Here is a 15,484-nt window from a genome sequence, read left to right on the forward strand (position 1 = left end):
TGGGCATCTCTAGGGAAGGAAGGGCCAGACATACAAGAGCTTCATCTCAGAGCTCCCTGAGATTTGCAATTGCTCTACCAGCTGCCATGGTGCTGGGAACCTGCTGACTTCTTATCGGGCCCCTTCTCCCACCCCTGAGCCATGTGACTGCTGCTGCATGGCCAGCTGAAAGAGAGAGGAGCAAAGGGGTTTGCTAAAGACCACACCCCACTAGTGACTGAAAAAGAAATTCTCAGGTCACTTGCTGCTCTCTAGAACAGAATGATTATACTCAGAGGAACTTTAGGGCTAATAGAGTTTCACTGGCTCAGAGGTCAAATGACCAGGTCATATAACTTAGCCAGACTCAGATGGCTGGTTTCATCCCCACTTTTATCATATGTCCTGTTGCTAATAATATTCTTTCTGATCTGCAACTGAGCTGATGGGGTTCACAAGCCCCCAAACTCTAACTGACAAACCAACCCCCGAACTATCACCTGCCCTTGATCTCTCAAGCTAGACGTGGTAGCCTGCAGCTGGGAGAGCCAAGTAATCTTACCCTGCCAGGGAAAACTGTGCTCCCCAAACAACAGACACCCAAGTTCTGGAGGCAGTGATTCCCAGCCTGGAAAACAACTGGAACTCACCTCTGTTTACTACTCCAGAAGAGCACTTGGGGCTGCATGTGTGTATTTATAAATTAAGATAACGTCCCTACCTTCCTTGATCGCTGGGCCGACTAATCAGCCAATCGAAGTCTGAAAGCCCCATGCTGATGCTGAGTTTTTGGGGGGTGGGTGTCCTAACATTTATTGCCGCCTACATTCTATTCTCAAATCAAAAAGTATCATTTTCATCATTGGGGGAACGTCTGTGCACTTTAGTAAATACGAGAATTATTGTGTGATTGGACACATCCTTGAGTCCATTGTTTTTTAAAGCCGCTGTGTCTTGAAAACCAAATAATAGAGATTTTCCCAGTGTAGTCACATACTGTTATTGATATTCAATAACCTCTCAGGAAAGCTCCATGACAGCAGAGGCTGGAACTTTTGAAATATGCTCATTGTTTAAATGAACTTACTTTGCTGCATTTGGGTCATGTTTCTTTTCTTACCACCTGATGCCCTGACCCATTGGAATTCATAAAGTCTCTGTTCAAAGGGAGGATTTAAAAGAGCCTGTTGCCGGGAGCTCACTGGGCTTTATGGGTAAAATCTCCTCCCTTTGAGGGATGAACCCATAATTAACCTCACTTTGGAGAGAGAGCCACTGAGGCAAAGCAGAAAGCAGGGAAATCATGATGTCAGAGGCACGGCCGGAACCATCACTGCACCCCTGATTCCCAGGCCAGGGGTCCCTTCAGAGTGCTGTCTAATCAGAAGAGGGAAAAGGGCAAAGAGAAATTCCTTCTGTGGTGGAAAGGCAAGAGTTGCCCCCAGGTGATGTGAGAAAAGGAGAGCATCATGCTGAGCTCCTGTGAACAAGATAGGTATTGGGGAGTTGGCACAGGGGCGTAGGGAACTCTGTTCTAAATTCCACTCTGTTTAGGAGAAGCACAGCCTGCTACCCTGGGAGCTGATTCCAGACTGCGCTGAGCAAAGCCGGTCAGTTGAGATGCAAGGAATGGCTTTTCTTTGGGGACACCGACCTGTCTGGAATGTTAAGAGGCCCCCGCTGTCTCCAGCTGTCCTCCAGAGGGCTCTGTTTGCCGCGTCAATGCCAGCCCCCAGGCAGCCTCGGGCAGGAGCGCTGACTTTCCGGGTTCGCTTCCCCTTGGGGAGCCTGGGAGCATCCAAAGGTCTAATGTGTGTTAGGGAGTGCTGTGAGCAGCTCCAAGATAACACAAAAATAGAGGGACCCCTTTGTGGTCGCCACCAGGGCTTCCTTTTGATGGAGTGGGAGCCAAGAGCCCTGATTGGCTGCCAGGTAGTTGGGTGACCTTGAGAACGCAGCTGGACTTGTGTGGCCGCAGCATTCCCATCTGTAGAATGGGAAGCCTGTTTGGGCTGGATGTCTAAAGCCCCTTCCCACTCAGACCTTCCTGCCTCAGAGAAAGACGTGGCGGAGAAGGGGATCTAAAGATGCTGCAGAATGCATTCTGAATGGGGTGGGGAGTGGGACTGTGTGGCTTCTGGCCCTCCAAGAGGTAGAGAGAGGGAGGCACTGATGGGAGCCCTCCGCTGTCCTCCCCAGCAGTCTTGTAAGTAATCTTCTCACTTCAGTCTAAGACACATAAGGCCCCTTTAGGACAAAATGGAGGAAAAGATGGAAAATGAGGCTAAAAGAAGTGCCAAGTGCCTTGAAATGAAAGGGGAGAAGGAGCAGAGGGTGGAGAGGCAAGAAGGTGGAAAAGGGTCAGGGGCAGGGGCTGGCGTGGACAGGATGAGAAGGTGAGAAAAGGAAGGAGAGCGAGGTCATTGGTCCAGGCCCTTCGTTGCCCATGCAGGACAGAAGGCCAAGGCCACTGAGCTCGTTAGGGGTGGAGGCAGGCTGGAAGCCGGGCTCCTGCCCACCGTACATGTGCTCCACTGAACCGCCTGCATCATGCTGGCATTGTCAGGCTTAAATCATACAACTCAGGATTAAAGTGAAGTCCCAGGAAGATGATGGTACCCACAGTGGAAACAGCCGTGTGTGGGGAGGGAAGCAGTGTGGATTCGAACTTCTGGTCTGGCTTGGGAATCTCCTCAGGGGCTCAGTTTTTAAAAATATGTAAATATCAGGGGCCGAATTGCATGATTTCTGATTATCAGTGCCAGACAGGCTTTCCTTCATCAAATCTGGAAGGATGAGTTGCCCTTAAATCCAAGTGAGGGCATTGGAACTCTCTGGTTCTGGAACTCTTCTCCTCTCTAGCTCATGGACCATAACAGTGATTGCAAATCTACCGAGGCTCAACTTAGCAAAAAGCAGATTTCAGGCAGCATGGCATGTCTGTTTTTTGAACCATCCAAGTGTAGAAGAACCCAGAAAACTTGTTTTTAGTAGCTCTATATATGCCCCTAATGGGTTTGATTAACCTGCAGCATTTGCTAATCCCTCTGGCCAATTTCACAGCTACTGATCCCATTCTGTACGTTGAGTGCAGTTCACCTGGGCACTTTGGCACTCAGGTGAGTTTTGACTTCTGCAGCAAAAAACTTAAGTCAAGGATTCATTCAATCAACAACAACAACAAAAAAGAGAGTTTTGTGTCAGGTCATGTAAGATCATCTGGCAACAGGCTCAGGAGAGAGGGGGGAGCCCCAGACTTGGCTTCTAGAATGGACACTGTGCAGGGCAAGAAGGCAGTGGTCTGCTCTGGACTGGGTCTGGCCCCAGCTCTGCCACCAGCTAGTGGGCTAGTGAACCTCCCTGGAACTCAAGATCCACCATAGGTTCTCACAAGAAATGTGGCTGTCTCTGTGCAGTGCAGTCTTTTGAACATTTCTCGGGGAGAGGGAACACTGAGGAAATTGCTTGTTAGGATGGCATGCAGGCCCCCCACAGCCTGTCCCCTAATGACTTCCCTCACACAGCTCTCCCCACCTCCTGCACAGTGGGACTGCTGCTCTCACAGACCCACGTGCCAGGCTGCACTGGGCCGACTTGGTGACACCAACAAATAACTTTTCTCACCCAAGTGTCCTTCCACCTCCGTCTCCATCCCTACCTCTTCTATACAAACCTCAAGACCCATCTCAAATTCTTCTTCTTCCTTCATAAAACTTTTCTATACTGCCTCAGGCTCTGGTAAGGTCCAGGCCTCCTTGAAGCCATTTCATTTTCTATACCATGCAAGTCAAGCAATCACACACACCTCTCTGGTATTTTTTGGTCTTACGTTGCTATTGAACTCTTGAATATTCTTTAGCTTTTAAAAGTATCTGTTTTGTCTTGATAGTGAACTTGTCATATATTTCTATTTTGCAGATCTAATAATGTAATGTAATTAAAATAATTATTTTGAAATAATATAATGTAACATTAAAATTAATTACTATTAACTAGCATATTACTATAATAATGTAACAGTGGAGCACAACATAAGGCAACATAACGTACTGTAATGTAGTGTAATGCAATGTAATGTAACAGTGAACACTTACTGAGCATTTACTCTAAGCAAGGCATGATTTAAGTGCTTTGTATGAATTAGCTCATTCAGTCTTTCTGACAAGATATGAAATAAGTTCAATTATTATCCCCATTCTACAGATGAGGAAACTGAGGCACAGGGAGGCTTGGTAACGTCCTCAAAATCATAGAGGTTAAGCGGCGGAAGCCAGGCACTCTGATTCAAGGGCTTGTGCTCAAAACTCTATATGCTTTCTATATGATATGCAGTCAACAGGTATTTGTTAATCAACTGGTGTTGATTTGTTTTCAGAAAACAGTTGTAACCTGAGCAAGGGAAAATAGGAAGAATTTGACCCCCCTCCACTTGAAGAGCTGCTAACTGAAGCAAACTGTTATTTAATGACAAGACATTTTCTATTCTGTGTACTCCTAGAAATAACACTTTTAAATGAGAAAAGGGACATCCTGAGAGAGCTAATTTTATAAAATTTACATCAAAGGAAAAAATAATATCTTGCCCCAAAGCTTTGAAACCTTTAGGTCTCTGGACAGAAGGGCATGTGCCTGTTTATCATTGTGTCCTCAGTGGCCGGATTAGTGCTTGGCTCACAGCATGTACTCAGTGGATGCTCCTGGGAATGGATGGCGCTTCCCAAGCCTAGGGCTGGGCTTGCATGGCCGTGACTACTCAATTCCCGTCATCATCAGATCAAGATTGGGCAGTTCGGAGCTTTTGTCAAAAACCCCATGAGAGTAAAAGGCACTTTTGCACCTCCACCTGCCTTTTGCCTTTGTTTAATTCGCCCTTGAAAACTCTCCACCAGGAGGGCATATGGGATTGTGCAGAAGGAATAAAATAACACCTTGCTTACCTGCTCCACTAAGAAATGCACTCCTTTCATATACATCACACATATTTAAGCACAACTCTCCATATTTATTGTTCATGTTTATCGTAAAATGTTTCTCATCCCATATGGCTTATCCTTTGGTACAATATGCATGCTTCAAAGCACTTCTGTTGTGGGAGAGTGGATGTCTCACAAGCACTGGGAACTGATTTTCTTTATTGTGGGAGAGTCTCTAAGAAGCAAATTGACCAAAACTTCCAATTACACAGATTTTCATAGAAGGAATTAATATAATTGTTATATCCATAAAGTAACCAACTCTTAAATCTTGCAGCCTGTGTACATCTTCAAGGACACAGCCATTCTCCTTCTTCCCATTTCAGTTTCCTGAAATGTCATTCCTTGGTTATTCTTCCAGATCCACACCAAATGCTACCTCCTCCAGGAAGGCTTTCCTGATTCTCTATCACTTCACCATTCCTCAAAGTATGGGGTCCCCCAAAAGCATACTTTTCACAGAGTTTATCTTTTCTAAGCCTCCTCTTAAACTCCAGTTTTTATTCTATACCATTGTTTTTATAAGCATTTTTTCTACTATGCTTCAAGCTCTTAGAGAACATGCTTAGCTTCTGACACTTCTCTGTACCTGCCTCAATGGTTAGCAAATTTTTTTACCTATGATGATAAATGATAAACAGGAATATGCCCTTCTGTCCAGAGACCTGAAGGTTTCAAAGCGTTGGGGCGGGATATTATTTTGCCTTTGGTAAATTTTGTTGACTGAAATAGTAAATGGCTCATGAATTTGTACTCTCACAATCATCTCTCTTCACTCATAATCTGTGACCATAAGATTTCAGTGGCATTTAATAAACACATGGGTATTTAAAAAACAACAGCAAATTCTTGACTAATACTCTTGACTTAGAGTTACAGATCCTGCAGCCCACCCAATTAACCTATTGTTAGAAGACGTAACACTTTACCTACATATCCTAGAATTGTCGTGAGGACCAAATGAGAAGTGAAAACCCTTTGGAAGCACATGTACAATGGAAGGTCTTTAGCACTATCCCCAGTTTAGTAAGCTGCTTAATTCTCAGGCATTGTGATGCACAGTACAATCACTTGGCTATGAAGGATCTTGTCACAATACACTTTCACTGTATGAATATTTATCTGCCATTGTTGAGGACACAGTGGGGAATGAAACAAGTAAAAGCTGTTGCCCTCACAGAGGTTACCTTCTAGAAAGGTGAGGTGCAGCAAATAAATGAACAGGGAAATATACAGTATGGCAGATGATGACAAGTGATATAGGAAAAAATAAGGCAGAGTGGAGGAATGGGGAGGTTGAGGAGGTTGAACAGAGTGGTGAGGGAAGGCCTCCATACTAGGATGACATTTCAGCAGAGCTCGAGGAGGTGCATGAGTATGCCACGTGAATATCTGGGTAAAGAGCATTCCAGGCAGAAGGAATAGCAAGGGTAAAGGTTCTGCAGTGGAAGTGAGCTTGGAGCGCTGGAGGAATTGCAAGGAGGCCACTGAGGCTGTGAGAAGGGAGAGGAGGAAGGGTGTAAGGAGATGAGGTCAGAGAAGAGAAAGGTGAGATCACATAGGGCCTATAAGACTTGGTTCTCACTCAGAATGTGTTAGAGCAGCCTTGGAGGACAGTGACATGACTTGTATTTTAAGAGGACAATGCCAGCTCCTATGTGAAGACTTGGCTGTGGCTAGATGAAGGTGGACACAGAGAATCGTTGTCACTTGCTACTGCAACAACCCAAGTGAGAGATTATGGTAGCTGGCACTGGGGTGGACATGGAGGTGATAAGAAACAGTCAGATTCTGGATATATTTTGAAGGTATAACTGGTGGGATTTTCTGGTGATCTGAATGCAAAGGGTGAGAGGCAAAAATAAGTCAGGGATTTTTTGCCTAAGCAGTTATAAGGATGGAATTGGTATATATCAAAACAGGAGACTTTGGAAAGATTGAGCATTTTGTGGTAGACATGCGAAGCTGAAGATACCTACTAGATGTCCAATGAAAGTAATGGAGTAGGCAGTTAAGTGTGCAAGTCTGGAGAGGTCTGGATTGTTGGCATAGTTTGTAGTTGTTGGTAATGATCAGAAGATACAAAGATGATATTTAATGCCATGAGACTAGACATGATAATCAGGGGATGAGTGTAGATAAATAAGTCCACAGATTGAGGCCATATGGAAGGTGAGCATTCTACCACTGAACTACCTGTACCCCACTGCCTTCATAATGTGAAATCATTGGAGATCTTGACAGGAGATGTTTTGGTGCAGTGGTGGGGAAGAAAGCATGATTGGAGTGGGTTCAAGAGAAAATGAGAGGAGAAGAATTGGAGAGCACAGGCAGAGGTCATTGTTTTGAGGACTTTTGCCAAAATACAAAAGGAGATAACCTAAAGTTATAACAATGGAAGAAGGAGGCATCTGTCTAGGATTGTAGTTATGAAGACAATGTTGGCATTTTTCTAGATAATATCAACCAAACTAGTAGAGTACACTTATTCGCCTTAGTCTACATATACCATTACTTCAAAAAGCTGAGAAGTCAACTTAGTTTCCATGAGGGTGCCAAGTCCATCGAATGGGGAAAGAATAGCCTCTTTAATAGAAGGTGTGGGAGCAGCATTCAAAAGAATGAAGTTAGATCCCTACCTCATACCATATACAAAAATGAACCCAGACTGGATCAATGACCTGAATAAAGTGCTAAAACCATAAAATTGTAAGAAGACAGCACATAGGTATAAATATTCACAATCTTGGATTTGGCCATGGGTCTTAGATATGACACCCAAAGCACAAGCAACAAAAGATAAAATAGATAAATTGGACTTCATGAAAATTTAAAACTTTGGTGCATCAAAAAACATTAACCAAAAAATGAAAAGACAATCTACAGAATGTGAGAAAATAATTGGAAATCATATATCTAAAAATGGCTTAATATCCAAAACTATAACGGGCTCCTACAACTCAAGAACAAAAGGATAAACTACTCAAATGAAAAATAAGCAAAACACTTGAGTAGATATTTTATTAAAGAAGATATTCAAATGGCCAATAAGCACACAAAAATATGTTCAACATCATTAGGGAAATGAAAATCAAAACCATAATGAGATACCACTTCATACCCACGAGGATGGCTAGTAACAAAACAAAACAGAAAGAAACAGAAAACACGTTGATGAGGACGTGGAGATATTAGAAACCTCAGAAATTGCTGGTGGGAATGTAAAATAGTGCAGCTGCTGTGGAAAGTAGTTTGGTGGTTCCTCAAAAAGTGAAACATTGAATTACCATATGGCCCAGCAATTCCAGTCCTAGGTATACACCCCAAAGAACTGAAAACAGGGACCCAAACAGATAATTGTACACCAATGTTCATAACAACATATTTACAATCGCCAAATGGTAGAAATAACCCAAGTGTCCATCAACAGATGAATGGATAAACAAAATATGCTGTATCCATACAATGTTAAACAAAATATGTTATATCCATACAATTTTATATTATTCAACTGTAAAAAGGAATGAAGTTCTAATACAGGCTACAACACAGATGAACTTTGAAAACATTACACTGAGTGAAAGAAGACATTCATAGAAGGACAAATATTGCATAATCCTGTTTATATAAAATACCTAGAACATGCAAACTCATAGAGAGTGGATTAGAGCTCCCCAGAGAATGAAGGGAGGAAGTAATGGGGAATGCTTGTTTAAAAGGTATAGAGTTTCTGTTTGGGGTGATGACAAAGTTTTAGAAACAAATAGTGATGGTCACACAATGTTAGAAATAGAATTAATGCCACTGAATTGTACACTTAAAAATGGTCAAAATGGCAAATTTTATGTTATATTTTTAGTCTACCACAATAATAATAATAAAATGCTGCTCAGATCTTATTCCAATGAGAAAGTGTGAAGGACTGAGTAAGTCCTTTCTTTCAACTCCAAGAGGAGCCACATTCTTTTTATTGATGGCCCACAGAAAACAAGACATCATCACTGACCCTGCGCATGAGCACGAGTTACCTGCAAGGATGCAGCAAATGCAAAACCATCTCAGTGCTATCCTCATTAAGGGCAAAATCCCCTTCCTGAAATGTACGTCAGGTACTGCATTTGAGGTGTTCAATCGTGTCCTCTCTTCATGATGGGAGAATTCCAAGGAGTATTACCTCTTTCTGACCAGCACGATATGGTTCTACCTTTTTTTTTTTCTACCATTTTTTTCTACCATCATTTGAAGATAGAGACAGTTTCTTCAGGAAGTTTTTTCTCTAATGAGACCTAGTCTCCTTGTCAATGCATTGACTCCTGAATGGCTCTCGGATTCTCTAATTAAGAATCTCTGTGCTAGAGCAGTTACTGTTACTATTTCTGTTGATAACAATCTTCTCAATCTCTCTGTGGTAGACTGTATTATTCGTTCACAATGATCTGTCCCCTCTTCACCTTGCAATGTTTCTCTGTAGGTACATATCTATGTTTCTGCCCACTATCTTTGAACTTAGCCATGTGATTTGCTTTGGCTCACAGAATGCGAATGGGTGTGATATAAGCCCTACTCTAGCGTAAGTTTTAAGTATGCTTGTGTGGTGTCACTGTATGGCCCCCTTTTGAACACTGCCCTCTATCAGGAGATCAGCACGGCTAATGTGGTGGCTGCTTCTCTGACCTGGACTCTGGAATGAGATAACACTCAGATAATGGTCAAACCCAGAGCCCAGCTGAGCCCAGGAAGGCTGCAGCTGGCCTGCGGTCCTCAAGGAAACTAAGCCAGGTAAGAATGTTTGTGGTCATTAAGTCATTGAGCATTTGAAGTTGTTTGTTCTTGCAGCAAAACAGACTGATACATGTTTTTAATTAAATTGCCAAATTCTTCAAGTGAAAGGACCATATTTATTTTTTTATGATGTCCTAGTACCTACCACAATGAAATTAGAGGCCCCTAATAAGTACATTCACGGTGGGGTAAGATTCATTATTGTATTATTTGTTCACAATTATCTGTCCCCTCTTCACCTCTGCAATGCTTCCCAGGAAGTGCAGTGTACGTCTCTACCCCATTATCTTTGTTGGCTCAAGCTTGGCATTAATTCATAGTTCCCACCACTGACACATTGGCTGTTAGTGTCAATACTCCTTAAAGCCATGTTTAAAGTCCCTCTCACCCACCCCAGATTCTGGCCTATTGAGTTATGGCTGATTGACCAAGAAAATGCAGATAATTTAGGGTTCACCACGGGGAATTCAGCCTTGACTGTTCATATCCTGTTTCCATCCTTGTGCCCCAAAAAGTAAAGGCCAAGTAGAGAAAGTCTGTTTTAGATGTGCTTGTGAAAAGAAAAGAAGTCACAGGCTTTGCCCCAGGGCAAAGAAAACGAATCTTACCTTTGTTCAGCAAAACCCCCTACTATGTGCAGAGACCATTCTAGATACTGTGCATATATCAGAAACCAGATAAGGCACGATTCTGGGCTTTAAGGGCTTATAAGATAATGGGGGAGACAGGACGTACATGTAAAAGTCTTAGATGATCCGGGCTGTAGAATCATTCACTTAATTCTTTAAAAGAGGTAACGGTGTGGTGTGGTCAGGAAGAAAGTTCATCTGAAAGCCAGGAGACCAGGACCTAGCCTTGGTTCTGCTGCTGGTTAATTAAGTTACTTTGGGAAGATCTTGTCACAGTTTTGGTCACAATTTCCACATGCTAAAGGGATGACTAGATGGGTATAAGGTCCCACCCTTCTGTGGTTCTATGACTGTGACAGATATCACCCAACAGCACAGATGTCACCAGGTGGTACAGGAGAGAGAGGCTGTGCATTCCAAGGACGTCTTTCTTCTCCTGTACCACCCATTTCCAAGCTAGTCTGGTTCCGGCTCAGTTTTAGGTAACTTCTAGGCCCTGAGTCATAGGCCAGCCCAGAGATCCAATGGGGCTCACCTAAGAGTGTGAATCCTCAGAAAACAAGGCCAGGATCATCCTCATACAGCTCAGAGGGAACAAGGAGGGGTTGAGGTGGAAGCTCTCTGAAAGTAGTTCCTTGGGCTGGGGTTTGCTCAAGCGATGCCAGGTGCCCAAGGCTGCTGTGGGCTGCTGTGCTCACCCCCAAAGGGACAGGCTTCTGGACGAATGAAGGAGGGAGATAAATCTAGGTGACTCACAGCCTGACAGGCAGTATCTTTCCAAAGATACGGACTGAGAGAGCAGAGCACCTTGCTCTTTGGGCAAAAGCAGTTCTCTCAATGAGGGGGAGCATACCCACGAATAGGGCTGCTGGAGTTGGGGGACGGCCCATATGACATGAAAGAGGACAGGACTGGAAGAACAGTAAAACAGCACTTGTAGATGGTTCACTAATGCTCTTCTGATTTCTTTGAAAAATACAGAAGGTAGAGACAAACTCATTGGCTATCAGACCCTGTGAGCCTCCGAGATAAGGTGACTGAGCTCACCTGGCCCTTCTCTTACAAAGGTGTGTAAATTCCCAGCCCCCCTAGACCTTGCAGGATGTTGCTCAGTGGCCTTGACTGTTTTCTTTCCTGGCTATTGGCCACATGACTGGTGAAGCTTTGCCAGGTGTTTCCAGGAATGGGGACCAAAGTGAGTTTTAATGTACTCACATCAGAGTCGGGTTCTTTAAAATCAAGAGACTCATTTGAAAAGCCTCCATTTATATAACAGTCAGCGCTTTTGCAGAGTGCTTTCGGTGATTCAACGCAGGTAAGTGGAGGACAGTGACAAGATAACTGTGAAAACAAGAATTAATGGCTCTACTTACTGGGGACTCCGGACACCAGCCGCAGGGGACGCAGCACACGGAAAGCTCTCAGCGCCTTCACGTCAAAGCCTGCCCCTTTCCCTCCTAAGGCGTTGGCCCCATCTGCTTTGGTTGCTTGTTCTAAAATTGCACTAAAAAGCCTAGAAGAGAGGAAAGAGAGAAGGAGAGGTCAAGACAGTGTTTTAGTGTCCTGTTGGGGCTCTGAACTCTCTGGAGGTAGGAGCCTAGAACTGCAGGGCTGGTGCCACATGTGTGTGCAAGGGAAGCTGCACAGATGACCACGAGTGTGATATTCCCTCAGAGTGGGGGTCACCAATGCCAAGGGGGTCACCATGACCCGGAGAGGTCTGGCAGACTCTTTGCCTTAGTGCAGGTTGTAAGCACACATCTGCACAAGCCGGGCGGGCCCCGGGCAAAGTGCGGGTCATCAGTGCCCCTGTCTCTTTGTGGCCCATTCTGGCCCCCTCCAGGGTGTCCTAGGTGGCCTTCAGTGGGTGCCAGAACCCACATACTGTCTCTTCCCTGCCCACCTCCTCCCTCCTAACAACCCTGTCCCCTCGATTTGTTCCCGGACACAAATAAATGATCCCACTTTGTGCCTGGCACATAACAGAGGCTTGAGAAATATATGTCGGCCAGATGAATGAATGATTGAATGGCTCAATGCATAAGTTTCAAGAGGACTTAAAACCCCATGTGAGGCAGGTCACCGGGCCGTGGACATCCCAGCTCTATCATTTTGTGTCTTTGCGCGTATATTGTTTCCTTCACCAAACATGAACCTGTGCTGTGCTTCCAGGCATGGGTCCAGATCTTTCGTTCACAGAAAAGACAAAGTCCTCACCCCCGTGGTGTCCGTATTTTAGGAAGGAGAAGGGCAATAAATCTGATAATCAGTAAATGTACGCCTCACACGTTAGAGGGGGTGAGTGGTAAGGAGAACAATGAAGCTGGGAAGGGGGACTGGGAGGGACAGGGTGGGAGGCCAGGAAAGGACTCTCTCCTCGGGTGAAATGTGAGCAGGGACCTCAGGACAGCAAAGGGGAGAGCCGTGGGGCTCTGGGGGGAGGCTGTCCGAGCACAGGACAGGTCAGCGCAGAGGCTGAGCATATTAGAGGGAGTGAATGAGGCCAGGGTGGCCGGAGCAGAGCAGGCAAAAGGGGGCAGAGAGGGGGACAAAGTTGGTGAGGAAGCAGGGGACCCTGTCGGGGGCTTGGTTTTCTCTCCAAGACAAAAGCCATTGGAGGGGTTTGAGCAGGGGCTTAGATATGACCTGACACGTTTAAAAACAATCTCTTCCTGCTGCTGTGGGGAGAAGGGGCCACAGAGGGTCAAGGCCAGAAACCGGGCACTGAGAGGACCCAGGTAGACCATTCAGGGTTGGAGGCTGTGAGAAGTGTAAATTCTGGATTTATTTTAAAGACAGAGCTGACAGACTGGATGTGAAGGGTGAGGAAGAGAGAGGAGTAAAAGATGCTAACTCTTTGGTGTGAGCAACTGGAAAGATAAGAGAGGGTAGAGTGGAGCAAGCATTCTATTTTGAATCTAAATTTGAGTTGTCGATTGGGCATCTGAATGGAGATATTGATTTGGGTATAATGGGCCTGGACCTCAGGGGAGAGGCCCAGGCTAGAGGCGTAAATGGGCAGTGCTATAGGCTGTATTTAAAGTCAAATTGTGCAGGATGACCTAGGAGGCTGGCTGGGAGGTGGAGGTGGGAAGGGCTGAACCCTGGGGCACCCCAACAAGCCGTGGTCAAGAAGAGGAGGGGCCAACCAAAGAGACTGATGAGGAGGAGCTCATGAGGCAGGAGAAGTGGGGAGGGCCGTGCCCAGGGAAGGGCCTGGTCAGGCAGCAGGCAATGCTCAGCTGTGCCAAAGCTGACCACTGGATTTAGCAACAAAGAGGCCACTGAGACCTTGAAAACCTCCGTTTTGATGCCGTGGGTTGGGGGGGGCGGGGCTGGGAGCTGGGGAGGGGATAAAAACCTGAAAAAATGTTAGTTCAAGAGAGAATGAGAGGAGAAGCTGGAGACACTAAGTGTGGACAGGCTTGTTCGATACAAATACATTGCAAGCCACAACTGCGAGCCACAAATGCATTTACATTTTCTAGGGGCCATATTAAAAAACCAAACAGAAAGGCAGATGAAATTAATTGCAATAATGGATTTTGTTTAACCCAATATAACCAAAATGCAATTTCAACATGTAATCAATATAAAAATTATTGTGATATTTGTCCTTGTTTGTTTTGAACTAAATCTTTGGAATCTGGTATTTATTTTACACTTACAGATCTCTCAGATCAGTTGTATTTCAAGTGCTCAAAAGCCACATATGACTGATGCTACCACACTGACAACTCTTTAGAGGGATTCTGCTTTAAATGTGAGTGGAGAAAATTAAAGGTGGTTACCAGAGGGGTAGATGTTCAAGAGAGTTTTTTTTTAATATGCTGTATGGTGAAGTCACATTTCATTATTTTTCCATGTGAGTATCCCATTATGGCAGCACCATTTGTTGAATTTTTTGTTTGTTTGTTTGTTTTGTTTTGTTGGGGAAGTGCATGGGAATCAAACCCAGGTCTCCCATATGGCAGGTGAGAATTCTACCACTGAGCTACCTTTGCACCCCCAGTTTCGTTTAAGCAGGTGATGCATTGTAGTATTCCTATATGTAATGGGAGTTGGCTGGCAGAGACAGGGAAACTGATGATGCAGAAGTGCGAGGGGACGGCTCCTGGAAGGACAGAGGCCGTACAGACAGCAAGGGTGGGATGTGGTGCTCATTGCAGATGACTAGCCTTGGGGCGGGGTCAGGGGGGGCAGTTTATGGGGTTCAGATGGGAGGGCATGTTATGAGGGTGCAGATGTCACTGCGGGGACATGCCAAAGGCCTCTTTGATTGATTCTATTTTCTCAAGGACACAAGCAGCAAAGGCAACAGAAGAGAGAGCACTGGGAATTTGATGTGGAGTAACCACTAAGAAATCAGGGAACTTTGGTCCTCAAGGAATAGGTTTGTATTCCTTAAATGACTCATGCCCCAGAGAAATGGATCTAGAAACAGGGTCAGGGATGGGGGGTGGCACCGCACTTGAGGGCTTCATTTTGCAGGTGCTCAGAGCCAGGTAGAGCCCAGCAATGAAGGAGCTGATCTAGATTATGGGTTTTTAAACCGTGCTCCATGGAACCCCTTGGGGACACCTCGGCTGCTGGGTTAGAGCTGAATGGGTAGGGGTCTGGCTTTCCCACCCCCAGACTTAACAAATAGAGTGGCTCCCCCTTTATCTATTTTATATGGATCACACCTCTGAGTAAAACTTTGTTGGAGCAATGGGTTCTGCAGCTAAAAGAAGTTTGACAACCCTGGCCAGGTGAGAGTCTCTCTCAGCTCTAGATTCTTTCACTTTAGCTTGGCAACTTTATGACTTCACATATTAGCTGTTGATGCCTTGAATCCTAGGCAGAAGTTGCCAGAATGGGGAAGAATGGGCTCCTTTTTGTGTGGGGGAAATGTTCTGTCCATTAACGTCTAGATCACTGAAACCTTGGGAAATGGAAACCAGTTTTCAAGCTTGTCAAACAACATTCCAGATCCATGCCAGACTTGGTTCCTAATATTTCCTGGAAGAAAGCAATATACTTTTCAGAGCACAGGATGTCCACAAAATTTTATTCACTGAAGGGAACAGAGATGGAGACAACAGTTTTCTCTTCTATCCCTCTCCGAACTTGATACAGACA

General features: G+C 44.8%; 1 protein-coding gene and 1 long non-coding RNA gene across 3 annotated transcripts in view; one reads left to right on the forward strand and one right to left on the reverse strand.

Moving 5' to 3' along the window:
- Positions 1–15,484, reverse strand: part of CACNA1C (calcium voltage-gated channel subunit alpha1 C) — a 739,906-nt gene that overhangs the window by 223,419 nt on the left and 501,003 nt on the right. For both annotated transcript variants that reach the window (XM_077169590.1, XM_077169589.1), the window contains exon 5: positions 11,737–11,876. In XM_077169590.1, coding sequence (XP_077025705.1) covers positions 11,737–11,876 — 140 coding nt within the window. The remainder of the gene's footprint in view (positions 1–11,736; positions 11,877–15,484) is intronic.
- Positions 6,496–14,756, forward strand: LOC143691316 (uncharacterized). The gene is made up of 5 exons (XR_013179463.1): positions 6,496–6,682; positions 9,589–9,731; positions 11,345–11,430; positions 14,034–14,126; positions 14,662–14,756. It is a non-coding gene; the product is annotated as an uncharacterized LOC143691316 (long non-coding RNA).

This window comes from Tamandua tetradactyla, chromosome 7 (assembly GCF_023851605.1).
Source record: "Tamandua tetradactyla isolate mTamTet1 chromosome 7, mTamTet1.pri, whole genome shotgun sequence".
Classification (NCBI taxonomy): Eukaryota; Metazoa; Chordata; class Mammalia; order Pilosa; family Myrmecophagidae; genus Tamandua; species Tamandua tetradactyla.